Genomic DNA, 25,973 nt, shown 5'->3' with positions numbered 1-25,973 from the left:
TTGTTCACAGATATTTATGTATTATTATTACATTTGAGAAAGATTTTGTGTTGCCAAAATCAATATAACACATTTTACAAGCAAAAACAGCAGCACACGATTTTTGTTATTCACTTGTATATATGCAGAGATTAAAATAGGGTACATTTTGCATCCCAAAACGCGGTTTATAGTTAAGGGACGCAATAAACGACCTCTGCATCCACGTGATGCACTACTGTACTGTTTTTAATTCTAGTTTATTTTGCTAGCTTTAGTTATAATAATAATTTCTTCTTCTGTTTTCTACATGAATATAACCACATTATAATCATATAAAATGAATGAAATGGGAGTTAACTGCTGCAATTTGTAAAAATGGCAAAATATGACTCCTAACGTCTTTGAAGTGGGACTAATGCTAATGGGACAATACAATATGTCCCTGGGACTCATCTAAAAGACCATCCCTGCATTCATTACATTGAAAACCTATTTACATCACTGTATATATAATTTATATATACATTTCTGGCTTGTGACACAATACTACAGGAATCCAGGATATTATGCTGAGAACTTTTACCCCAAAGTCCAGAAGGGTATGGTCTATGACAGTAGTGCCCCAGACGTGGGAACAAAATTATATGAAAATATATATGAATTCAAGACTTCCTGTAAACCACACCAAATCTGTGCTTTGAAGGTGACTGGTTGTAGACATATTGTGCCATCATCCCTTACAATTAATGTTTTGAAGTGCCCATCGTAATGTCAAATTGTAGCAGACTTCAACAGTCCACTGGGCAAATTGCCAAAATCGGTTTCATATAACATAATATTTTCAGAATATCTTTAGAATGATCATATTTTGGAGCCCTTGAAGATATTGACAGACGATCAGTGATAGTGATGTGATTAGGATGACTATGTAGGTACGGTAGACATTAAGTGTTCAATTCATTCAGCTAGCTTAGAACAATCTAATACATTCAGAAATTCATATCACTTTACAATAGGCTAATAAACAAAGCCTGTTTAACCTACATAATACTGCTAATAAGATACAGGCAGACAGACATAGCTCATGCATTAAGCCCTTGCAAACATTACAAATAATAGTAAAAACCTCAGCAGAATATCTCAATTGATTCTCACTAATCTCATCACAACATAATAGGCTTTGGGTCTGCTGTCTGCCCTGTACAGCTGTGGAAATGCATGGGGACCTTTCATCTCTTACTACAGTGTTGCATCAGTAGAATACGGAGAAAAATAAGCTTGGATTTGGATTTAAACCTACTCAATCAAGAGAATCAGATTCAGTCCTGCTGATGAACTGTGAATCCACATAGGAATTAAGACCAAACTCTCACATATATATTTTTAATGTTACACATTCAGCCAACACTCATTTAATATTCAGTAAAATCACAAACAACAAACTCACTGCCAAACTATCTCTGTGAATCTCTATTCAAGCAGCAGCTATAGCTAGCCAAGACAACTATTTAAGCAGCTAGCTAGCCAAGCCCTAGACATTGCAAATTACTCCCACATCCCAACAGTCCAAAGGCTGATATATTCTAAATAGATTTCCACTCATCTCACGAGTCATATCCACCTTCACATCCAAAAGAGACTGCTTCAAAGTGTGGCCACCTCTCACAAAACCATCTAGCAGCGCTCCAAATTAGGTAAATGTATGCTCTTACATCTACCAACATCCATAGGTTAAATATCAACCTCTGACAATAAAACAGTCCACGCTGAAGGATTCAAATGTCATGTCACACATAGACCTCTTGTTAACATCATCATGGGGGGGCACCCAATTAAATATCAATCCCCAATGTGGCCGTTAAGACCCACTGTGGTTTCAGTTGAAGTACATACTTATGTTATGTATTCAAGCTCATATAAAGTATTGAGGCCCACAATGCATCTACAATACAGGAACATACACAAGAAGCACTTGAATGCAAACATTATCCATATGCACACAACTGTAAACATAGTTACAACCATACACAGAGCTATTGAAACTAAAGACTAGATGAAATATTTCCATTACAGTAAATTGCTGGCAGCAAAACATGTTGGCTATGCTGCGAGCAAACTAAAGACAGAATTACGTTTAAGTTTACTTCGTTCAACGTATGGTTCATTTCAATTTATACTTGCCCACTGCTGTAATCTTTTGAAAACGTTTGTGTTTATGTCGATGTTGGGATGCCATATCAGCACATCGAGCGTCAGCTGACAGGTGCAACGTAGATGGTACGTTAAACGTCTATTGACAGACATGGTGGCAGCGCGTTTACCACGATGACATTAAAGGGAACTCCATAATGCAGTGTTGTGACTTGTGAGAACACGTCATTGCAGAGCATTTCAAACGATTTGCACACAACAACACAACAAACGTGTATCCAAGACAGCTAACGTTAACTATCGCCAAATCTTCCGCCCCAAGGCCATGTCATGCAAACAAAACTCCTCCAGAAACGGTGACAAAACTTTCTCTGGTAATTGTCAAGACTCAAGAGACAGAACTGGTAATTGTAAACTAGCAGCAGTAACGTTGCATGTATGCGTGTCATTAATAACTTGTGTTGGGAGGAATTCATTTACATCGGGCAAACCCTGATGGTGGCTAGTGTGGTTGCACATAATACGTATGTAAGTATTTACCCAAAATCGTGCAGGGTGGGTAAACAAACCAAGTTTACCTATCCCTGCAAAATGACGAAAAACATGTTGAAATGTCTTTTGTGCATGGTATGGGTGACTGAAAGAAAATAGTGCCATATTTGTTTGCTGACAAAGCAACGTTGCTTCCCCACCTCTTCGCTCCCGCTTGAGTCGAATCCCAGCTCTCTCTGGCGCCTATGCTTATCAGCCACGCCGAGGAGGCGCTCCAGGTTTGGGTCTTCGCTCAGCGCGAGGCTGTGGTCTATGGGCCTCGGCCTTCCACTTTCTGCCTCTCCTTCTGTGGGCAACCTTCCGCGTCGCGAACGTTTCTCTGTCCGCAGCCGACAGCGAGATATCCCTGGCCATAGTGGCCGTCCAGGGAAACGAGCCTTATAATGTGGGTCGCGTTTACCCTCGACATTTGCGGGAGGTGATAATCCGCCTCCCAATGCCGCCATTATTCACTCTGCAACAACAACGATGGTGCGTTGGTCGTTCCAGCCTGCCTGCTGCTGCTGCGCTATGAGGCAAGATGGAAAGCTCTTAAGGCGCGAGATAGAAGGAAGTACTGTTGCATCATGGGAACTGAAGTTTTTGGCACATCATTTTATTCTCTCTCGATGCATATTTCAGCCATAGACTGTAAAATATAGATTTCAGCTGACAAAACGCCTGCGGTCTCCGATTGTATTTCACCTGACCTGCTGGATGGGATAAGGATTAATCTCATCAAGTTATGTATTTGTATTAATAAAAATAAAAAAACCTTCGAGAGCAACATTTTAATCATAACTGTTACTCAGTCAACACATTTAATGTTCTTAATGTTAGGGGGGGAAAATTTTTTATTTTAAAGACAGACCATTTTGACAAATTTATGATGAATTCGACCAGTTTAATTTCAATGCAACCATTTTCGTTTTTGGAAGGAAATAAATAATTAAGATTCTCAGATTATACAAATTAAATTCTGCAGTGTAGAATTTAAGTGTCTGTGGGGGCCGGGGGGCAGGCAGCGGTGGCCGAACGGTTTGCGGAGCGGTTCTTGATATCGGAAGGTCGCTAGTTCGTATCCCCGGACCGGCACGTTAAAATTACCACCGCTGAAGTGCCCTTGGACAAGGCATTGAACCTCTACCATGAAATGTTCTATGAGCAGGGCCTGGCTGTAAACAGGTTCTTGAGCTTAGTCCAGTTACCCTGGGTAAACATAGTACCTTTCCTTTCCTTTCCTTTCCTTTCCTTTCCCATCCCATGAGGAATTGGACCAGGGATCTCGGCCCCCATGAGGAATTGGACCTGAATATATATATTCGCCTCGGTTCGTCCCGTTTGTACCGCACCAGGTCGCGCCACACCCGTTCGGGCAATTCTCGTCTTGCAACGACTTTGTATGCAATCGCGCGGCTCTAACCATCCAAGTCTGGCTTGGATGAAACGTTATGTGCCTAATCCTAAATTTATCATCTGTAGCTCTGTTCTGATGCATTTACTTTTTGGAAACGATGCTGCAAAAAGGGTTTTCGCCACTGCTTAACAGCTCAACCCCCGTTCGACCAATATTCCTGATATGTAACCACTTCTCGGAGTAAAAGCGTAGTGTGGTTAGAAACGGAGCTACTCCTATCAGTGATTTATTTTGCATAAAGTAAGTGTTAGTGTTATGACCACCTATACTGTACGGTACACTTTAATTTAAACCACCATCTTGCTAATTTATTAAACAAAACGAAATAGTACAGTTTAATGCAAAACACTTGAGCAGGGCACATTAGCCACCATTTCACCTTTACCTCTGCAAATAACATAAAAAGGCAATTGTTCAAAGGAGCTTAGACGTAATATGGAAAGCATACATAAATACACCAATATTGTTTTGTAACTTTCTCGACCAAAATATGATCCAGTCAATCCAGGCAAAATTCAAAACCACTCACTGAAGTCCCTCTGTGTTAAATCCCACCTACTGTATGCCAACATATTACAGTGACTTGACTGACATTTCTTTAAGAAGTCTTTTATCTTAGAAAAAAAGAAAGAAAGCGACGATCCGGGCACTCAAAGTTAAAAAGAGGAATAGGCTTTATTTAATTAAAAGGCAACAGCCAACATGTTTCGACCATTTCACCAGTTATGTTCGAAAAATGTTGGCTGTTGCTTTTTAATGAAATGAAGGCTATTCCTCTTTTTAACTTTGTCTATGCCTTGATCCTGTTTGATCCGTGTGAGGACCTTTTTACTCTTTTTACAACTTTTTATATCTCCGGTGAGCACCTGGTTATTCCTGTTTTTTCTCCAGTCTTTTATCTTCATTGGTCTTCTGGTGAGCATGTACTGTAGTTTGTTTGCTCTGATGGACAAAAAGGTGAGGCAGAGGTCACAGTGTCACTCAAAGCTGTGAGCCTTCGCCATCATGTGTACTTTGATCCATGCCCAGGTTAGCCTTGCGAGGGTGAGGGGAAGGCCCATGTCTCTCCTTCCTATGGTCCCGGAGGGCTGCAACAGATGGGAACACGTCATCACAATTATCCTCGGGACATGGGATCTCGAGCTCTTCTTGCTTCTGCTGCTCCTCAGAAGTTAGTTCACATAGCATTGCTATATTTCCTTCCTCTTCTTCCCCCGGCCCAGCTCCTTCTTTAGCTTCCTTGATTTTCTGATCGGTGCCTGTCACTTTATCGTCTGCGTTCTTAGGTGGGCGGCCGCGTTTTCTGGGCGGAGGATTGATGTGACAGGTCTTGTCACCAGCCACACCAACCTTAGGGGGCCGTCCACGTTTTCTGTGTGGGGGGTGATAGGTCTCATCGTCAGCTAAGCACTTTTGAGTTGGACGGCCAGGTTTCCTGCGAGGGACACAACAAGTCTCGTCGTGAGCGAAGTTCTCCTGATGCTGCACAAGTGCTTTCTCCGTCAGGAACCCGATGTTGCATTTGCAGCAACGGTAGGCCTTGCCTTCTTCCACTTTTTGTAGGTGCATTGTGGTGCGGTGTCTGCGTCGCCCAGTAATACTGCGGAATACCATGTTACAGTCTTGGCAGACATACTCCCGCACTCTACATTCCAGTCGCCGGTGTGACATCACCTTTAAATGACACAGAAAGACAAACATATATGACACAAGGAACCAGAAAGGGTGGTTGTCTATTTTTGGGAGACCATTTTCCATGACATTATATGTCAAAGAAAGTCTTTCATCTTTTATTTCAGAATAATACAGGTGTGTGTGCTTTAACAAAATGCATTTCATGACTGTGATACAAAATATTTCTTACATTTTGTGCCTTTTAAATGTGAAATGTAAATAATTGGATTCAGATTTCATACGTACAAAAATGTTCCTACATTTTTTAACTAAACATAATACTATATACATTTTTAGATCAACTCTGAAATTATTTTTTCTTCAGTCTATCTATTCATGCGATTAATCAAATCTAATTGGCTTTGTGTGTCAGTGTTGTGCTCTCACCTCAGAGAAGGTCTGGAAGGTTGACTGGCAGTAGGAACAGCGAAATGGTTTATCTTCTGTACGGTGAGAGGCTGAGTGCTCAGACAGCTTCTCAGATGTTGAAAACTTCCTGTCACACGCATAGCATGTGAACACTGTGTCAGTCTGTAGAATGGAAAAGAAAGAAAGGAAAACAGTAACTTTAAATAAGGAAACTGAACTCTTTCTTCTTATTAAATAAAAAAATTGTAGAAATCACTAAACTTGTGAAAAGACAGCACTCTCAGACTCAGTGTCAATTTTATATAAGATGGTTGTAACTTGGCCAAGAAGTTTCTACTTTTTAAAGTTTTTTACTTTATTTAATGGTAGAATATCTTACATATCTTATATCTTGGACTTATTACTGTGTTTGTCAGTGTGCAAAACAATTACTAATGTGTTTCTAAATTGTATTTAAATTGTATTCACATATGATATTGTGTGATTGAAATATTTGACAGGCCAAACTTTCTGATGGGTGTTCCTGATCCTATGTGCTGAGTGCATGCCATTAGCCCCTTCTATATACAGCTTTTGTCCCCTCACGTCTCATATTTGCCATTGACAATGAAAGGATAATTTACGTCATATATAGACAAGCAAATCGGTTAACCAATCACATAAATTCAGTTGTTCAAGAGATGATGTATGATGATGTATAATGAGTGCCCCTTTCACTTCACACAGGTGTGATTTTCCTCATATTTTCCGCACCTTTTGAAGATACAGCTTGTACTCTTCTTTGTGGCTCTTTTTCATGTGTCTCTCCCTCGACTTGGCGTTACTGAAGGTGATGAAACACTGAAAGCACTGCAGACTATCATGTGTATCTGTGAACAAAATAATACACATGCATATACTGTAGCTGATGGCAAGTTTGGCAACTAATAAACATTTTCACACTAGACAACATAAACATTCTGAATAGATCCACGTTTATTTCCTTTTGCAGTGTTTGTGACATCAGTAGCTGACAGGAAATAAATGTGGACCAAAGTTGTTCCCTAACAATACAATACCACTGACAAGGTCAAGGAAAACAAAATGGGGCCAGGTTGCTGGACTAATGTATCTGCATGTCACAATATTTAACTCGCCCCCTGTATTGTTTCAAGCCATTTCTGTTCAAAAGCAGTAATTGTTCGGAAAGAAAAAGGTATGTGGAATCGTGGATGCTGCTAGGTGAGTGCTTACAGGTCTGCTGAGCAGGAGACACAGGCTCAGATATAACGTTATATTCTGGTGTCACCGGGTCCGTCGTAACATTATATTCTGGTGCCACAGGCTCCTGTTGTAGAAGCAGCTCGTACTCTTCCTTGTGGTTCTTTTTCATGTGTCTCTCCCTCGTCTTGGGGTCACTGAAGGTGATGAAACACTGGACGCACTGCAGGCTATCATGTGGATCTGTGAACAAAATAATGGACACTCATTCATATAGCTTATTAGAACTAATTTTCACACTAGACTTATAAATGGGTCCACGTTTATTTCCTGTTGCAATGTTTGTGATATCAGTAGTAGCTAATAGGAAATACCAGTAACCAAAGTTGTTCCCTATACAAGCCCTTGCAATACAATTCCACTGACAAGGTCAAGAAAAAGGGAGCATGTTGCTGGACTAATGTATCTGCAGTTCACATAATTTAACATGGCCCCTTTCAAGCTAATTCTGTTAGCTGCAAAATAGCACCTGTACAAACTGAGCGGTGGAAAGTTATACTTTTAATGTTATAGTTACTGTACGTTATAGTTACATACATAGTGACTGTGTGTGTGGTGCCTTGGAGCCAAGCACAGTTGTTGACTTAAGCAGCTACAGGGTCAAAAGGTCCTGCTCAGACAGGGGTCAAAGGTCCTATACTCAGGCGGACATACAGACGGATAGACAGACACACATTGCTGTGCATTGGAGACTCAAAAACAAAGAAGAAATTTACAAATGGTATGTATTGTACATGCTGCTAGGTGTGTGAGTGCTTACATGTCTGCTGAGCAGGAGTCACAGGCTCTGACTTAACGCTATATTCTGGCATCGCCGGGTCCGTCAAAACATTATATTCTGGCATCACCGGGTCCGTCAAAACATTATATTCTGGTGTCACCGGGTCCGTCAAAACATTATATTCTGGTGTCACCGGGTCCGTCAAAACATTATATTCTGGTGTCACCGGGTCCGTCAAAACATTATATTCTGGTGTCACCGGGTCCGTCAAAACATTATATTCTGTTGTCACCGTGTCCATCATATTAATCATAACTTTATTTTCTAGTTTCACCGGGTCCGTTGCAACATTATATACTGGTGTGACAGGCTCCGGTATGATGTCATATCCTGGCATCAGAGGCTCCAATTTAACATTATATTCTGCCATCACAGGCTCCGACTTGACGTTAAATAGCGTTACTGGCGTAGTCTCTGGTGAGGTGGACAATTGTTGGTGGACATCACTCCCAACAACAACTTGCTCTATCTCCACCAGTTCCATGCTGGTCGTATGAGGGATGGCTCAACAGAGAAGAGCTGTAATTTAAGAAAACAATGCAGGCTATGAGCAAATATGGTTTTCTACTCCTATTAAGGTAATGTCCAGAAATGACTTGCAGAAGAAAAGGCTGTGTATCTGGCTAGGCTGACACTGTAGTGTACAGCTTCACACAATCCACTGTTGCTAATCTGTACACATAATACAGTATATCCACATCCACTATATGCCCATATTACTGGTGATTATACATTATACATGATATGCCTATATTTTAAATATATGTTTACGATTCTTAATGCCTATATTTTAAATCTACTATTATTACTTGATACGTAAGCCTAGGCTATCTTTTTATCTATTTGGTTCATACATTATGCTATTGCCCTCAATCATGCAAGCCAGGCTAAACTTTAAAATGTCTGTTGTTTCATGCCTACTGCAGACAGTGCTGCTATGATAACCACAGGTCTATAGTAACGTTGTCCGGTGTACGCTAATTAGGATATGATAGCTTTTTGGCTAGTAAAATACTAGACGAGAAGAAGAAGAGAAGAAATGCGTTCTGGTAAATCAAGTTTACCAAGGGTAACTCGACTAAGCATCAGATACTTGTTTACAGCAAGGCCCACATGGAGCATTTCATGGTAGAGGTTCAATGCCTTGTCCAAGGGCACTTCAACGGTGGTAAATTTAACGTGTCGGATCGCTGATTCGAACTGGCGACCTTCCGGTATCTAGACCGCTCCGCAATCCACTCGGCCACCGCTGCCATTATTACATAATCATATGTTCATTTATTATTTTACATGACAACAACAAATTACAAGTATGTAAATGTATAAGGTTCAATTAATCAATAAGGTTATGTACTGTTACAATTTAATTACATAATGGCTATAACAGTTCTTGGCTCCATAGAATGGAGGAAAAAAAACACTCCACAAAGAAGTGGCTCTGGCCCATGAGCTGCCGTGATAAAAAAAAAAAAAGTAAACAGCAAAGCACACATAATCCTGCATGGTGCTCATTTCAGGTTGCAGTGTAATAAATCACCACGCATTTTGATCTAAAAATCACATTAAATAGTGTATCAATTTCAAAACACATGATCAGTTGCTTACCATTTGAGGCATGAAGCCGCTGTCGACGTTTTACCCAAGTCACGTGACCCAGGAAAGATTGGGTGCATTCGTTTATGTTACAGTTAAGAGCACCGGCTGGGTGGGTGCTGTCAATTTTAAACGGGAAGTCCAAAACTACGTTCCAAAACAACCCATGGCAGAGACCCGCCGCCCGCCCTGAATCATAGAATTATTATATATCAATCGCCCCTGTACGAGCAAGCCTGGCCCAGCCGCCCAGGCCTGGCCCTAGTCCAAAACAAAGCGCGCGACATCGTCGGAGAGGCGTCCTTAAACGAGTGCACCAGGGCCCCCTTACTTAAGGTGCACCCAGCCCATTAACGAGTGGTAGGCCTATAGTAACGACTATGTGTTAATGTCAAATCCGTGAATGATGTCAATGATCCACACATCCCTTTTCATTAAGGGACCAAGCAGTCCAGAAGGGTCTGGGTCCCTTATTGTTTTTGTCAGTTATTTTCTTCTCCTTCTGCCAAAAATAGCATTTCTGACTGAACTGTGCAGTCGGTTTTCGGGCCGTGCCAAACGGTGAGGATGCGAAGCCAGACCTACGACCATTTGCCAAAGGGTGGCGTTAGTTATAGCACAACTTTGAAAGCGCATAGCTCATGAACCGTTTGACCGTCGGCAATTACTTTTGACCTCTGACCTCTGGATCACCCAACATTTTTAAGTATATGAAAATCAGTTCAAATGTATCCTGAGGTATCCTGGGTGAAAAAAATGAAGGTTTTATTTAGCCACTTCGCAGTGACATTTTCAGATCTGCGGAATGCAGCAAATCAGGCTGGAACCTAGCTGGCTAGGTTTTATTATGAGCCAATGAAAATTTCTGTTTTGTGAAAATTCTTCTTTTGCCCATAATACAACTTTACAGTATGGTAGAGGGTCATGCCAAATAGCACTGAAACCAGCCTTACTTTAATTGGCCAAAGGGAGGCGCTATAGCAATTTTTGGAAAATGAAACCTTTGAACAGGCATAACACCTGCCTCGTTTGGCCAAAGGTCATGGCACTTGTTTCCACATGTTTTGACTCATGGGGAACACATGTCACTTAAGTAAGTGACATGTGTAAGCTGCAGCCCTCAGATATTCTGCCAATTTGAGCAGTTTGATGCTTATACTGATTTTCTGCCTGGATCTTTGAGCGATTTGCGTGAAACGTTCTACACACAATCTATGAAACATTATCTGAAATCCCAGTTGAAGATAAGTTTGTATGTGAAAAAAATTACAGCGAACACACTGTAGAAATGGATGATGATCCCCAAAACCAGGACGCACATAATTATTAAAAACACTGAATGATTTTGCTGTTTTATGGCTTTTTGTGCATATTGCCGTCCTGCTTGGTCCCACCTTATCGCTGCTTGCAGATATATTTTCAATTTGAATTTGCGTTCAAATGATTTGTTTGATAAGATTTTTAGAAGAGGTTTTGTGGCAATTAGAATAAATATTATACCTTGAATGTTATTAAAAAAATAAAATAGAATTTTTAAATTAAATAACGTGAGAAAAGTGGCACTCGCACACAGCCATTTGATAGATCAAAATGCCTACTGTAAAATAAAACTGAAAAATCCAATGAATGGCAGTAGGTATAGGCTACAATTCAACTAGCAAGTCATTAGGGCAGGCTTTCTTTCTTCATTGATAGAAATTTCTATTTCACAGTATGCAGAATGGGTAGATTTCAAACAAATGCCAATACAAAAACTTTTACTGTGGACGACACCATGAATATGATAATGGTGGAGCCTCTTGTAAACAAGTGTAATGCTTACACTTGTTTACAACAGGGTCCACCATTAGACTTTGTCGAATGCGTTCTAATATGTTGGCATATAGCCTACTTTACTTAAAACCATTTTCCAAATAATTTATCTTTTAACATTTTGGAAAGAAGACAATTTAACACACAGGTACCGAGGTACACAGGTACTACATATTTTCACTACAATATCGCCCTCTTCTGGTTAACACGTTATTCTAAAACCCATGAGGCTACATATGTATAGTCAACCTACAGTTGGCAAAAATATAGTTTGTATTCCATATGTTTTATTGACAATAGTTTTTGAAACAAAACAAAATAATAGCCTAATATATTATTTTAAAATATATATTATGATAATGGACTGTTAATGGTTATAGTCAGATAGATCACAAAGAGAATACATTATTTATGAAGAATGCAAACTTTTCAAACCTTACCTTTTAAATTATTTTTAACAAAAGGAAGCAAATGTCAGTAGCTCAAGATGAAGGGTCGTTTAATCATCATGTATGTACAACAGTTGAAACCTTTATTTGGGAGTTCAGACAAGGCAAATACAGGAGCACAAAACATCATGATGAGGTGTCACACAATGCTTCTGGGTTTAAATAATTAATGGGTATAAGGTCATGAGGGTTAAGAACAAGGCCAGAGGGTGGTGAAAGAACACATTTAAGCCCGAGCCTGTCGTTTCTGCTGGAAGTCAGCAATTCGGCTTTCCATCACAGGTCTGAAGTGCCTGATCAATCCCTGGAGAGGAAAATAAAGTCAATGCGTGAAATGAGAGCTCTAGAAGCTATTTTGTTCATAGCCTTTGATTTAGTGTCATCTGATAAATTGTATTTCTCCTATGCCAGTGTGTGGATGTGCTTGTTTTAATTGTCTACAAAGTTGGTATTTTTGGTAATAGTCTGCATTTTAATGTTTTATATTGAAGCACGTTTTTCATTAACGTATCATGCACAGTTAGCCTGCTCTCTGTATCTGACGGAGTCCTTTATTTTGGCGAGGGTCTCACAACTAAATTATGCATGGCCTAGGTCACAATATTGTAATCGTTTGCTTCAGTAAAACTAGTGTAGATGGAAACTGTGCCTGTACTTACTTGCACGGGCCATGCAGCACCATCACCCAGTGCACAGATAGTGTGGCCTTCGATCTGCTTACTGATCTCCCAGATCATGTCGATCTCTGACTGCCGTGCGTCACCTTGCACAAAACGCCACATCATGGTGTTCATCCAGTCAACTCCTATGAAGGGTCAAGAGAAGAATAGAAAGATACATTATGAGATTTTTTTTAGGGTCTTGGTATTAGGATACCAAACATGATCAACATTATTATGTAAAATCGTCTATATATTTGTATAGCAGTAGTGCAGCAACTAAACAGGGATGAATTTAAACCCAAATCCAAAATATACAATGAATCCTTACCCTCCCTGCAAGGCGTGCATTGTCCACAGCTCTCATGTTTGTAGAACTCAATCAGGCGTGCAATAGCTTTGATAACATCTGTCTGCAATGACAAAGCCGTTTCTCATCATACTGTCCCAATTAGCCCTTCGCTAAGTCCCTCCCCAACCCGTCCTTGTCCAATAGGCACGTTAGCAGTGAGGAGACAGGGCAAATGTCCTTCTCCCCCATAGAGATGCATGTAAAATGACGGGATTTCTCCATATAAATAATCGATCATTTCAGTAACAAGAGCATCAAAATGTCTTCTAAATCTAGTCAACCAAGCCTGCAGTAGGCTATGCACTGGACACATTTGCATGACATTATATAAATAAACTAGAAATACGAGGAAATGACAGAGGGAGAAATCAACTTTTAACAACTACCCGACAAGAGTTTGTTGTACGGTAAGACTACGGTCATTAGTATTATTGTCATCACCTGGGTAGGTCAGTCGTGTAACTTTCCCGACGTTAAGCCGTGAATATGTTTAACAACACAGCCATGCAAAATAACAGACAGCTAGGAGGTGCGGAAAGCTTGACCTGCATACCAACAGTTGCTAAACTATTTAGATTGGCATTGGACAATCGCTTTTTGGGGTGGGATTTAGCTGTACATGAATTTGGCTTGGGGGTGTGGGTGCGGAACATCTGCATGCCCAGTAACATAAGCACATACTGTCAACAGGATCTCATTTAATGAAGCATGATTGTCTACAGGTGACAAACTCACAGATTTGTCCATGACAATGAGAGCAGCTGTGCCCAGGCCGGTCTGGGCTTGTAAGAGGCCATCAAAGTCCATCAGCACGGTTTCACACACAGTCTTGGGAATAAGGGGTGTGGAAGATCCACCAGGGATCACACACAGCAGATTGTCCCAGCCACCACGCACTCCACCTAAGACAGTAACATACATTTTAACCAAAGGTAAACAAACCAAATTACATTTGCTATTCAGCTGATATTTGGATTGTTAAAGAGGAGGGTGCTGCCATTAAAAAATAAGTTTTTATTACATTTCCAGTAGCTGTTGTCAGCTGTTGTTTTGGAAATGTACATAAAATCTATTATAGCATTTTCAAAAACACAAAGACACAGAGATTTCAACATAACATGCATTTTTGAAGCTGGTTTCTTCCAGTAATAGCATGTTGCATCAATATCAACATGGACATTGTAACATTATTTGTACCGCAATGCCTCTCGATGAGTTCTTTCAAAGGGACAGACATCTCCTCCTCCACTGTGCAGGGGTGGTTAACGTGGCCAGAGATGTTGAAGAGTTTTGTGCCGGAGTTCCTTTCTCTGCCAAAGCCCAGGAACCATGAGCCTCCGCGACGACAAATGGTCGGCGCCACAGCTACAGTTTCCACATTGGCAACAGTTGTTGGGCAACCAAAAACACCTTTAATACAGAAACACGGCAGGGGTTATTAGATATAGGCACAAAGAGTGAATGGTAATAGCAATTCATTGTGCTGAATTTCAAAGTGAACTTCCTCTCCTGTTAATACAGTGGTTTTCAAAATGTGAGGTGACAGAGGTGAAAGAGACAGCTGGCAACAACGGTTGCGATGTTTGGTACTTCGGTATTATCTATAATATCAAATACAACATACAATGGAATGAGGAGCAGTACTTATTTTCTTGCCCAATTATTACCAATGTCCTACTTTTTTCATCTGTAACTTGGGTCAACTGTGCATGTGTACATTTAAATTTATGGTGGCATAGCAAACTTCTACTTCAATTATCAGATGAACCACCTGACTCAGTCAGTTCACGAGGAAGGGCCCTTGGTGGAACAACCTTACCCACTTGAGCATTGAGGAAGTTGAAACAGGACTAAAAATGAGTGGCATTAATTGTCATCTGCTGACTTATCATACTGACTGATCATAGCGCACAGCGCATCATCACCGGACATGCTTGCAGAGACTCTTGGTTAAAGAGTCAAAGATGTTGGCTGCCATGATATTTGTATCCAAATAACACAGACACCCAAAACTACATATTGCTGCTATAATAGTAATGCTCTTCTCAGCAGGGACAGTCAGGGAACAATCCAAACAACCTCCCATGCATGAACTCACCCACGTCAGCAGGAAATGGGGGCTTCAGACGGGGCTTCCCCTGCTTGCCCTCCAAGGACTCAATGAGCGCAGTCTCTTCTCCGCAGATGTAAGCTCCGGCACCACGCACCACAAATACGTCAAAGTCATAGCCAGAGTCGCACGCATTCCTGCCAATCAGCCCAGCAGCATAGGCCTCATTGACAGCAATCTAAGAAAAGTAAAAAGCAAAAAGTAAAATATACAGTATGGCTACAGTAATATATAACTGTGATAAATGTCTCACGGATGTATTATCGTCCGTTTTGTAATTGTCATTTACAAAGTAGCATTGAAGTGTAATTTTATTTCTACCTCTTGGCCAGTTCCCACTTGAAAAGTGACTCAATGTGTTTTTACTGGTTAAAAACACATTGGTGTCAAAATAAATAAAGGACAGACCACATCTTATCATGTAAAGCTTACTTGCAGGTTGGACGACTCGTTGTAGAACTCTCCTCTGATGTAGATGTAGGCAGCACGGGCCCCCATGGCCCTGCCAGCAATCAGGCAGCCCTCCACCAGCTTGTGAGGATCGCCACGCATGATCTCTCTGTCCTTACAGGTGCCAGGCTCTCCCTCGTCTGCATTCACTACCAAATACTTGGGCCTGAACATGAATAAGGTTTGGAAAACAACTGGCATTCAATTCCATCCCTAGTTGAATTCATATAAAGACATCAAAGGAAATGACTAAAAACTATTGCTATAGAACTGTACATTAATATATAACAGCATAATACTCTTTAGATTTCTTCTTTGAATACCACCTTCTAATATTAGTTTCTGTCCTACTGGGATAACTGCATTCACATTGTGCCCTTCAAGCAGAGACAAAATGTTTTTATAATCGTCATGGGGGTTGGTTAGAGCGGCGCGATTACATACAAACTCAATGCAAAGACGAGAATGGCGCAACCTGGCGCGGTACAAACGGGACGAACCGAGGCGAATATATATATTCAGGTCTAATTCCTCCCACGGAGTCTACGTCACTGCCTTCAAGGGTCGGCAAGGAAGTTTGGCCACAGGCCAAACTTCTTTTAAGCCAGTAGATAGAATGAACTTGCAACAGGTGTCCTAAATACACTATATTGCTATAAAGGGCAATAAAGATTTGTGTGGAATAACTGCTGTGTGTGCAATAAAAATGTGGAGGAGCAGAAATACCAACTCCAGCTGAAATGCACAGTGCCTTGGTCAAGAGCAATCTGCAGGAGTACTATGTACATATCTTTTTGTGTGGGGGGAAACCCACGCAATCACATACTCCTTAAGAGACACAAACCACAAAACCCCATATTATGGCGTACCCTGATGTCACATGGCTACACTTCATTGAATAGGTGTATTATCACTCTTGATTCCATCTTGCATCGTTTCCATGTAGGCTGGTGCCGTTTGTCTATTATTGTAATAAGATTCAAATTTAGATCCCCATATATGGGCATGTTATGATTGTGACGCCCACCCACCACCATAATTGTACAGCATTATCCTGTCTGATGTGCGTTTATTTCATGGCTGACCTGCCATCACTGGGCTTGTTCATGAAACTCCACTTCATGCCAGTAGGAAAACCAGCTCCGCCTCTGCCACGAAGGCCAGACCCCTTGATCTCGTTGAGGATCCAGTCCACCCCCTTTAACAGGATCTCCTTAGTCTTGTACCAGTCTCCTCGTTGCAACGCTCCCTTCAGCCTGAAACAAACCGCAAAAGTGTGACAAACCATGATGATGCAAAGTCACAGATTCAAATGTGTGACAAAGGCCCCATATCGACTGCAGTCAAATGAATGTAATATACTGTACTTGTATACAATAATAATCCACAATATTAGGAAGATCTACATTTTCATCAGGTGTTCCAAATATAGGGGCTTTTCCTGTGCTTCATCAAATACGGATGGTACACTTTAGATTAAAAACACCTCATGAAAATGTGTCAGCTGTGTTACCTCCAGTCATGACGACCATAAAGATTTGTGAAAATCCTGTCCTGGTCTGCCAGAGGGCCATATGTTGTCTTCTTGGGTGTATCCTTCAGAAAACAGAGAAAATTAGAAGACGAGTCAGATTTATCGTAATCATTCATAATGTGAACAGTCTGGGATATACCACTGTTTTTCATCCAGTGGTCCATGGCCATGACATAATTACAGATGGCTGTTTTAATAAAAAGTTTTCATGTTAAATATTCATATTTAATATTAATAAAATAGAAATGACTGTTACAAACTAAATACATTGTTGTGGGATGGTGGTGTGGTCCTTGAGGAAGCATGCTAGGTGGCCCAGGTTCATAGCCCAGAAATGGTTGAGAAACACTGGGTTATACATTTTCAGTCATATACCTGAGCTGCTGTACTGTTGAATCTTGTGATTGCAGTCACCCCACCTTGACTGACAGCAGCTGGGACGCGGACCACTACGCTCACAACTGCCCGACATGCACGCGCCCGAGTCAAGGACAACATCCTCTGCAAAAAGACAAAGAACATACAATGACAACTGTTGCCACAGATTTGATTAAAGATGTGTCTTAAGAAGCACAATAAGAACATACAATACAATAGTGGGTAATATTGATTTCTTGCCATCCATAAGCGATACTGGATTCAGTCGTTGGGCTGATAAGGGGCTTAAAACCATAAACCAGTTATTTGACGGAACGATCTTTAAATCCTTTGCTCAACTCCAGACGCAATTTAAACTCAAGTGATTTATTCAGGTATTTCCAGATAAGATCATATATTATATTATATCACAGATCATAGAGAGAGAGAGAGCTGGTTAGTAAGACTCCAAATGATATTGAGATATACTTCATTGGTATTGCAGAAAAAAACTTCCCGACTAAAAAACATGTTTCCAATTCATATAAAGCACTGTCTCTCAAAACACATGGTACATTAAGGACAAATGGGATTTGGAACTAAATATAATTATTGAAGACAAAACCTGGGAGGATATGTGTGAAGGCTGCCACAAGGGAATAAATAGCCAGATGTGGAAGGAATTCGATTGGAAACTCAAAACTAGGTATTTCAATACTCTTCTGGTCATCTCCTCTTATGTGAAAACACCATCCATAGAACTGTGTTGGAGAAATTGTGGGGAAATCGGGGACCATATACACATTTTTTGGGACTGTCCAATAATTTCAAGGTTTTGGAAAAAGGTTAATAAGGAAATCGAAAAATGTTTAGGGTTGAATATTCCTTTTGGTCCCGAGTTATGTCTGCTTGGTATTATACCAGAGGAGGTGCGTGCATGGAGTTACATATTAAGGATACTTTTACTGATTGCTAAGAAAATGATAACAGTAAATTGAAAGCCACCTACTATAACCCAATGGAAGCAGAGACTGAAGCAGGTTTATATAATGGAAGAAATGACCGCAAGGTTACAATTAAAAATGGACAGTTTCATACTTAGATGGACTTCTGTGATATTGTATTTGGGTGTTTCAATATATGTGTAGAGGTTGTTGGGTCTGTAAGTGTATTGTGATTCATGTCTCCAGCTCTTCTCTTGCCTAACTCAACTTGGAAAATAATGCTGTATTATACTATTATAGTAGTTATGTCAAGCTGTTTTTCTGTTTTTTTCCTTTTCTTTTTTGTGTATGTTTTTTGTTTCTTCTGTTTTTAGTTTTCATTGATTCGTATGTTTTACTTCTGTTCGATCATTTATTATTATTTGGTGTAAAAAATAAAATAAAAAAACCTTTGAATAAAAACAAAGTAAAAAAAAAGAACATACAATAACTGTTGCCACAGATTTGATTAGTAGTAGCATATTGTATCTTAATGGAGTCTGTTTTAAATAGCCTAAAGAGAATCATCTAGTCTGTCCCCACTAGGGCTGCAACGATTCATCGATTCATCGTAATCGAATCGATTATTCAATTAGTTGTCAACTAATTTAGTAATCGATTAATCAAATCGACAACTAATCACTATTTTTGCAATTTATCATAGGTGATTTCCATGCACTTAACCATAGTTTTTCCAGTGTTAAGTGTAAGTAAAGTAAAAGAGAAGTGAGCCATCTCTCTTCCCTTACAATCTGACACACAACGATTATAATATCAAGAACAAGATTTTTTTTTTAAATGACCTATGTATTTGAGTTCAGAAGAGTACTGTTCCTTCTAGACTGACACATGTGTAGCTATTCTTTAATCAAATGTATGCAGTCAGAATAAGCCTAAAGATTGATTGATTGATTGAAATCTTTATTAACAGTTTGCAGAATTACAGTACATTTCAAGCACAAACTCAATACAAAGACTGTTAACTGTGAGTGGACGACCCAATTAAGCCTTACACTTGTTTACAACAGGGTCCACATTGTTCAATTCATCAAAACATTTAGAGACAAACAAATAGACACTTCTATGTAGTTAAAGAACAGAACAGGAATTCATCATATAGGAAGCGAAAAGGGAAAAAAAGTATATATACAGTGAGGGGAACAGGGGGATAAAAGAAAAGAAAACGAAAGACAGAGTGTAGGGCGCCTGCACACAACACCATGCGTTGATGCCATGTGTGCATATGTGCAGGCACCCAACACCACGTCCATACAAAAACATAGTACAATCCATAGTACAAAGACAGAGTGTAGGGCGCCTGCACACAACACCATGCGTTGATGCCATGTGTGCATATGTGCAGGCACCCAACACCACGTCCATACAAAAACATAGTACAATCCAGATACAAATTCAGCTTTTACAGAGGCCAGTTTCGAATTGCAGCCATCCGTAGGTGCCCTTTGAGAGCAGTTTTGAAGGAGCCAAGGGATTCACATGTCTTAATGACTGTTGGTAGGGCGTTCCACATTTTGGTCGCATAGGAGCGAAAAGAATTTAGTCCCTTGTTTGTGCCGAATCTGGGTTGTACATGGTTTGTTGCACTCCCTCTGGTGTTGTGGGTGTGGACTTCGTTTACATTAAGGAAGTATTTAGACAGGTACATGGGTATCTTGGTGGTGTATCTAATCTTGTGGACCAGACCCATTGCAAGATGCTGTACTCTGTCGTCGACCCTAAGCCATCCCAGCCTGTCAAAGTGGGCAGGGGTGAGGTGGGTTCGGGGGGTGAGGCCAAGTAGGAGCCTGACCAGTTTGTTTTGGGAGGTCTGGAGCCTTGTTTTAAGGGCCTTTGAGGTGCTGTGGTACCAGGAGGTGGATGCATAGTCAAAGAAACCTTGTACAAGGGCTCCTGTTAAGGTCTTCAAGGTGTTTTTGTCGACCAGTGAGGAGATCCTGTAGAGGAATCTTGTTCTTTGATTGACTTTTTTGATTACGTTGGTGGCCATCTTATCACCGGAAAGATTGGCCTCCAGGATGGAACCTAGGTAGGTAATTTGATCCTTCCGTGTGATAATATCATCACCAACTCTAACCAAGAAGCCATCTGCCTTTTTGAGATTACTATTTGATCCGAAGAGAATGGATTCAGTTTTTCCCAGGTGTAAGGATAGTTTGTTATCAGCGAGCCAGGTGCAGATTCTACCGAGTTCAGAGCTGAGGGTCTTTTCAACCTGCAGTTTGTTCCTGTCCGAGACCAGCAGTGCTGAGTCGTCTGCGAACAGGAACAAGTTGCAGTCACAAGCTGAAGTCATGTCGTTTACATATATTAGGAACAGTAAAGGCCCTAGTATGCTTCCTTGTGGGACGCCACAGCTCACTGGGAGGGGGGGGGACAGTGTTCCGTTCACTTCCACCATCTGTTCTCTCCCCTCCAGGTAGGATTGCATCCAGCTCACTGATGTGCTATCAAAACCAATAGCTTTAAGCTTGTTAACCAGTATGGAGTGGTTCACGGTGTCAAAAGCCTTTTGGAGGTCCAGCATGACCATGCCGCAGTATTTTCCAGCATCCACCTCGTGTTTGATGTGGTCGCTCAAATAGAGAAGGCATGTGTCAGTGGAGTGGGATGTTCTGAAACCAGATTGGAACTCGTACAACAATTTATTAGTGGCAAGATACTTTTCAACCTGTTCATAGACTATTTTTTCCATCACTTTCGAGATGGAGCTTAGAATAGAAATAGGGCGGTAGTTGCCGGGTTCTAATTTGCTCCCTTTTTTGTACAGGGGGGTTACTTTGGCCAGTTTAAAATCTCTGGGGACCTGTCCTTGTTTGATGGAGAGGTTAACTATGTGGGTGATGACTGGAGCTATGGAAATGGCTGAGTCTCTGAGAAATTTGGAGGGAATATTGTCATGGCCAGTGGCCTTGTGGGGTTGGAGGGCACTCAGTTTCTTAAGTACCTCCTCAGTTGTTACCATTGTCATTTTAAAATCATCTTTACAAACACCTAGGTTTTTGTAGAAGCCTTTGATGTGCTCTACACCAAAACGCCCAGAGTGGGAGGGCAGTTTGTTAACCAGCATTGTTGCAATGTTTGTAAAGAAGATGTTCAAGTGATTGGCTACATCAACCTTGTCAGTGATGAGGGTGTTATTTGATTTGATGTTTATGTTAGTAAACCTGGTTTTAAGTTTCTGACCACAGCCTAGTTGGTTGTTTAGTAGCTTCCAGAGCTCCCGAGGATTGTTTTTGATTTCCTCGGCTTTATCATTGATAAAGTTACTTTTGGCTGATTTGGTCATGGCAATTACACCGTTTCTTAGCTTGTTACATTGGGTTTTAAGGATGCACAGTTTGGTTTGGAGATCACTGTCGAAGCGCTTAGCTAGCTTGGACTTGCATTTAAGAAGTTCAGAGCATTTGTTGTCTCTGGCTTTCATTGCAGTCAGTATGTCCGAATTCATCCATGGCTCCGAGCGGGTTTTGACCCTGATGGTTCTCAGAGGAGCCATGTTGTTTAGTACTGTTGTAAATTTGGTTTTAAAGCTAAGCCATGCTTCTTCGACTAGTGAGCTCCTGAGCACATCGGACCAATCCAGTCTCTCCAGTTCTAGGTTAAAGGCCTCACTAGAGTAGGTTTTGAGGTCCCTAGATATGACTGTTTTGTGACAGTCAAATTTTAGTTTCTGTATTTTGCGGGTACAGAAAATCATAAAATGATCACTGAGCCCACATACAATAACCCCTTTCTTGGAGATTCTGGATTTGTCCGAGGTCAGAATGAGATCAATGACAGTTTGAGTAGAATCACACACTCTTGTGGGTTGGGTAATTAGCTGGCTGAAACCATGCAGATCACAGAGCCGACTAAACGATTTAAACACAGGCACTTCCTTACGATGCATGTCCGTATTCCAGTCGCCAATCAGGATTTTCTCTACAGATTCCTCCCCAGCTAAGCACCCCTCAAGAATATCATAGAACCCGTGCTGATCAGGCGGTCTATAGACGGTGCCAACTAGTACTGATTTAGCATTTTTGAAAATTAATTCAACCCACACAGTTTCAATTTCATCATGCTGTAATTCAGTACGAGTAACATATTCAGTGTCTTTGTGAATATACATGCACACGCCACCACCATGCCTGTTTCTGTCGTTCCTAATGACAGTATAGTTTTCTATTTCTATCTCTGGGTCCTTAGTGGACTCGTCAAGCTTAGTTTCAGAAAAACACAGGATGTTTGCCTTACCGTTTTGAAATAGATGTCTGATCTCTGCCAGTTTGCGACTGAGGCTATTCACATTCAAATGAAACAGATGAAGGCCGTTGGTTTCGACGATTGTGTTAATTTCGTCGGTGTTGAAATAGTCTGAGGTGTGAATGTGGATGGGCGGTGGAATTTCCGTGGCTGAGGTGTGAGTGGGGAGGGGCGGTGGAATGTCAATGCCATTGTCCTCAGTAGTCCTGGATTGACTGTGCATGTCAGGACATGTCCTGCACATGTCAGGACATGTCCTGCACATGTCAATGCCATTGTCCTCAGTAGTCCTGGATTGACTGGGGGTGTGGGGGAGGGGGGGGTGTTCCTCGGTTTCGATCACAGCCGGGTTGGTTTCAGCAAACATAACGCCCGCGGTGAAATAAGGGGGTCCGCTGGCGTTGGTTGTATGCTGTGGGGGAGAGGCTGGAGAGCGTTCCCAGGCTGATCTTGGAGTTGCGTCCGTGGTCAAGTCCATGGAGGCGGCGCTCTGGAAGCCGTGGCGCGTTGCGATGGAAACGGCTGTGGCTTGCGGAAGTACCTCTTGCTGTAGGAGCAGTCTCGCTTGTGAGACCGCTTGTGATCGTGTAACCGGTCCAGGATTGAAATGAATGTCTCCCGATAGCAACAGGCATAAAATAATCACAGTTCTGCGATCCATTTTGCCAGTCGGGGGCTTGTACTTGCGATTCGGGTTCGCTGTTAACAGGCCATGAATCGCCGCCGACCCAAAAGAAATGTGTTTGCATTCCAAACCATTTAGGAGGAAATAGTCGCTGTGAAACTCAAACTCCTCTGCTTCGTTTCCGTATCGTTCCATCTCTTCTTGGTGTAAACTCCATGTTGAATTAAAGCATGCGTCCGTAATCCATAGGATGAAGAATAGGTAAAAGGCGGAACAAGTTGAAAACATAGCTACCGGTTCTTGGTTGGAGAGAGCTCCTGGGAATGCGACTGCTCAGGTCAAGACACCATGAGTTGCTTTAATTCATTTGAATTTAGTTTGTCTTTTATTTGAATAGCAGCCTAATCATAGCTAAATAAGTGTCATAATCCGATTAAATCGTTTAAATTATGAAAGTAATCGTTAGTTGCAGCCCTAGTCCCCACCCATAGCCTTGGATCAAGACAATCACCACCATCACCCACTCCACCCTCACCTCCTGCCTGACTGCCATCAAAACATGGATGCAAACAAACTTTCTAAAACTCAAGTGCAATCAATCTGAAATCCTCATCATTCACCCCGACTCACTCACCCGCTCCTTTCATGACTTCTCCCTCACCATTGATGGCTCCACTGTCACCCCCTCCACCAGAGTCCGCAACCTCGGTGTCATCCTTGACCCCACCCTCTCCTTCCAGCCCCATGTCAACCAGATCACCAAAACCGCCTTTTTCCACCTCTGCAACATCGCCCGCCCTCGTCCCATGCTATCCCACACATCCATACTCGACTACTGCAATAGCCTCCTCTATGACCTCTATGACCAAGGTCCTCAAAAAACTACAGTACGACCACATCACACCTGTCCTCCGTGAACTCCACTGGCTCCCAGTCAAATTCAGATTTGATTTCAAAATACTCACCATCACCTACAAAGCCCTCAACAACCAGGCCCCCCTCTACCTCTATGAACTCATCAACCGCCATGTCCCCTCCCGCTCCCTCAGGTCAAGCACTGCCAACCAACTGGAACCCCACAAGTTCAACAAACGAACTTGGGGAGACAGGGCCTTCGCAGTGGCCACCCCTTCTCTGTGGAACTCACTCCCAACACACATCAGAGCTGCCCCCACCTTCGAAATGTTCAAAAGCACACTCCAAAGCACACCTTTTCAGACTGGCTTTCCCTACATTCCCTTACATATTTTATCGAGTCTGACTTTTGGAACAAGCCATAGGCTTTCTTGGGTTTTAAATCATCTTAACAGATCATGTACTGAACAGTACCTGTGCTTTTTTCTGCAAACTGTTAATAATCAATCAATCAAAAAAGACTCAATAAAATACTCTATCTATAATACTCTATGGTCCTCATCACCATTGCCATGCCAACACAAGCAACGACTGCAACCTCAACTATTAAAGAACGCTGAGTGACCCACCAAATCCACAAATTAATAACTATTAATTTATTAATAGTTTAATTTATTAAATTAATTAAACTATATATGCTGAATATTTTAAAATAACTATTGCATGTTTAAAGAATTCATTGACCCATATAACCTCATGAGAAAGCTTTAAAGGACCACTTCACCACTTTAACCTACGGTATCTTCATATAATAGGTCCTCACTAATAGTAATAATCATGTTTAAAAAAAACCGTGGACGGGTTTCTGAACTGCCCACAGCCCTCCTATGAGACACCGAGTAGAAAATAATTGTGATATTGCATCCTGATTATTAGAGAGGACCTATTAATATAGGTAGGTTGAAAAGTGGTGAAGTGGACCTTTAAGTAACCTACGTTTTAAGTCAGCTGTTATGCAGCAGAGATGACTTACGGTTACGGTAACTACAACTACAGCAAACGTCATCAAAGCTGAGACTTCTATCATCGCATGAAAAGCAAATTACACTAAAGCATGCACGTCTGGGCTGTGATAACCACATAGACAAGTCAAGTTCACAACAACAAAATAGTCCGATATGACCTCCATGCTCACAAAATGCTAACGTCGCTAGTTAGCCGCGGATTCGATCACAGAAATCACATTGTGTGCAAGCATTATCGTGACATTTCTACCGGTCCTAAACCATCCAGTTCACATTGTTGCCTTTTAAAACCACGATACTAGTGAATGATGTTTTGTTTTGCCCCAAAATTCTTACCTTCGATGTGTCCCGAGCTTAAAACGCAAAACGGAAACGGTAGCTGTGTGACGTCGTCTGCACTCTGCTCGACCCGGATACAAACAATCGTCAACAAAACGGTGTCACTTACAAAATACCTTTATGCGGCAATACTGTAAATATAATTTACAAATCAAATAACAAAAAAATATATGAAATAATGAATAATTACAAATTGAATTCATCTATTCATTAAATATAAATGTAACTTAAATAAATTAAATCTCAGATACATAGGGAAGAAGCATTTGCTGAAAACTACCACGTGGGTGCACTGTTGCAGTATGATTGAACATACACACAAACCTTTAACTGGTTTGTGTGTGACTAGTTTTTTTAGGAACAATATTGCCTATTATTATCATGTAATTTTTTTTTTTA

At 41.1% G+C, this 25,973-nt stretch overlaps 3 protein-coding genes across 7 annotated transcripts in view; all 3 read right to left on the bottom strand.

Annotated features, from left to right (window-relative positions):
* kmt2ba (lysine (K)-specific methyltransferase 2Ba) overlaps window positions 1-3,183 on the bottom strand; it is a 41,072-nt gene extending 37,889 nt beyond the window's left edge. For 3 of the 4 annotated variants that reach the window (XM_080788048.1, XM_080788049.1, XM_080788051.1), the window contains exon 1: window positions 2,826-3,183. In XM_080788048.1, the coding sequence (XP_080644174.1) occupies window positions 2,826-3,131 (306 nt within the window). In that variant the 5' untranslated portion in view covers window positions 3,132-3,183. The other variant, XM_080788050.1, reaches the window with a different exon arrangement.
* Window positions 3,184-3,393: 210 nt separating this feature from the next.
* LOC308332142 (uncharacterized protein) lies at window positions 3,394-9,814 on the bottom strand. 2 transcript variants are annotated; one of them, XM_080787794.1, is made up of 6 exons: window positions 9,771-9,814; window positions 8,145-8,684; window positions 7,358-7,567; window positions 6,878-6,993; window positions 6,143-6,286; window positions 3,394-5,755 (listed from the first exon to the last, which is right to left on the bottom strand). In XM_080787794.1, the coding sequence occupies exons 2-6, from the start codon at window positions 8,647-8,649 to the stop codon at window positions 5,063-5,065; spliced, it is 1,668 nt and encodes a 555-aa protein (XP_080643920.1). In that variant the 5' UTR covers window positions 8,650-8,684; window positions 9,771-9,814; the 3' UTR covers window positions 3,394-5,062. The 2 variants fall into 2 exon arrangements, with proteins under 2 accessions (XP_080643920.1, XP_080643921.1); XM_080787795.1 differs by lacking the exons at window positions 8,145-8,684; window positions 9,771-9,814 and adding an exon at window positions 7,922-8,121.
* A 2,238-nt stretch (window positions 9,815-12,052) lies between these two features.
* Window positions 12,053-25,633, bottom strand: ndufv1 (NADH:ubiquinone oxidoreductase core subunit V1). The gene is made up of 11 exons (XM_080786867.1): window positions 25,572-25,633; window positions 17,500-17,623; window positions 17,104-17,186; window positions 16,676-16,846; window positions 15,573-15,756; window positions 15,129-15,318; window positions 14,228-14,440; window positions 13,766-13,932; window positions 13,010-13,091; window positions 12,679-12,824; window positions 12,053-12,323 (listed from the first exon to the last, which is right to left on the bottom strand). Exons 2-11 carry the CDS (start codon window positions 17,620-17,622, stop codon window positions 12,246-12,248), a joined length of 1,437 nt encoding a protein of 478 aa, XP_080642993.1. The 5' UTR covers window position 17,623; window positions 25,572-25,633; the 3' UTR covers window positions 12,053-12,245.
* Between the last annotated feature and the right edge of the window lie 340 nt (window positions 25,634-25,973).

This window comes from Protomyctophum bolini, assembly GCF_963924005.1.
Source record: "Protomyctophum bolini genome assembly, chromosome: 17".
Taxonomy (NCBI): Eukaryota; Metazoa; Chordata; class Actinopteri; order Myctophiformes; family Myctophidae; genus Protomyctophum; species Protomyctophum bolini.
Note: the sequence above shows the minus strand (reverse complement) of the source record. Positions and strands in the feature narration are given on the sequence as shown.

What these genes read in the sequence shown, in the direction of transcription:
- ndufv1 (XM_080786867.1), bottom strand. Translation starts at nt 17,622, where the DNA reads ATGTTGTCCTTGACTCGGGCGCGTGCATGTCGGGCAGTTGTGAGCGTA. An exon ending in TCAACAGTACAGCAGCTCAG is followed by an intron (nt 17,187 to 17,499) that starts GTATATGACTGA and finishes TGTTTTCTGAAG; the next exon opens with GATACACCCAAGAAGACAAC. An exon ending in AACAAGCCCAGTGATGGCAG is followed by an intron (nt 15,757 to 16,675) that starts GTCAGCCATGAA and finishes ATTCATGTTCAG; the next exon opens with GCCCAAGTATTTGGTAGTGA.
- LOC308332142 (XM_080787794.1), bottom strand. Translation starts at nt 8,649, where the DNA reads ATGGAACTGGTGGAGATAGAGCAAGTTGTTGTTGGGAGTGATGTCCAC. An exon ending in ACAAGCTGTATCTTCAAAAG is followed by an intron (nt 6,287 to 6,877) that starts GTGCGGAAAATA and finishes TCCATTCTACAG; the next exon opens with ACTGACACAGTGTTCACATG. An exon ending in CCTTCCAGACCTTCTCTGAG is followed by an intron (nt 5,756 to 6,142) that starts GTGAGAGCACAA and finishes TGTCATTTAAAG; the next exon opens with GTGATGTCACACCGGCGACT.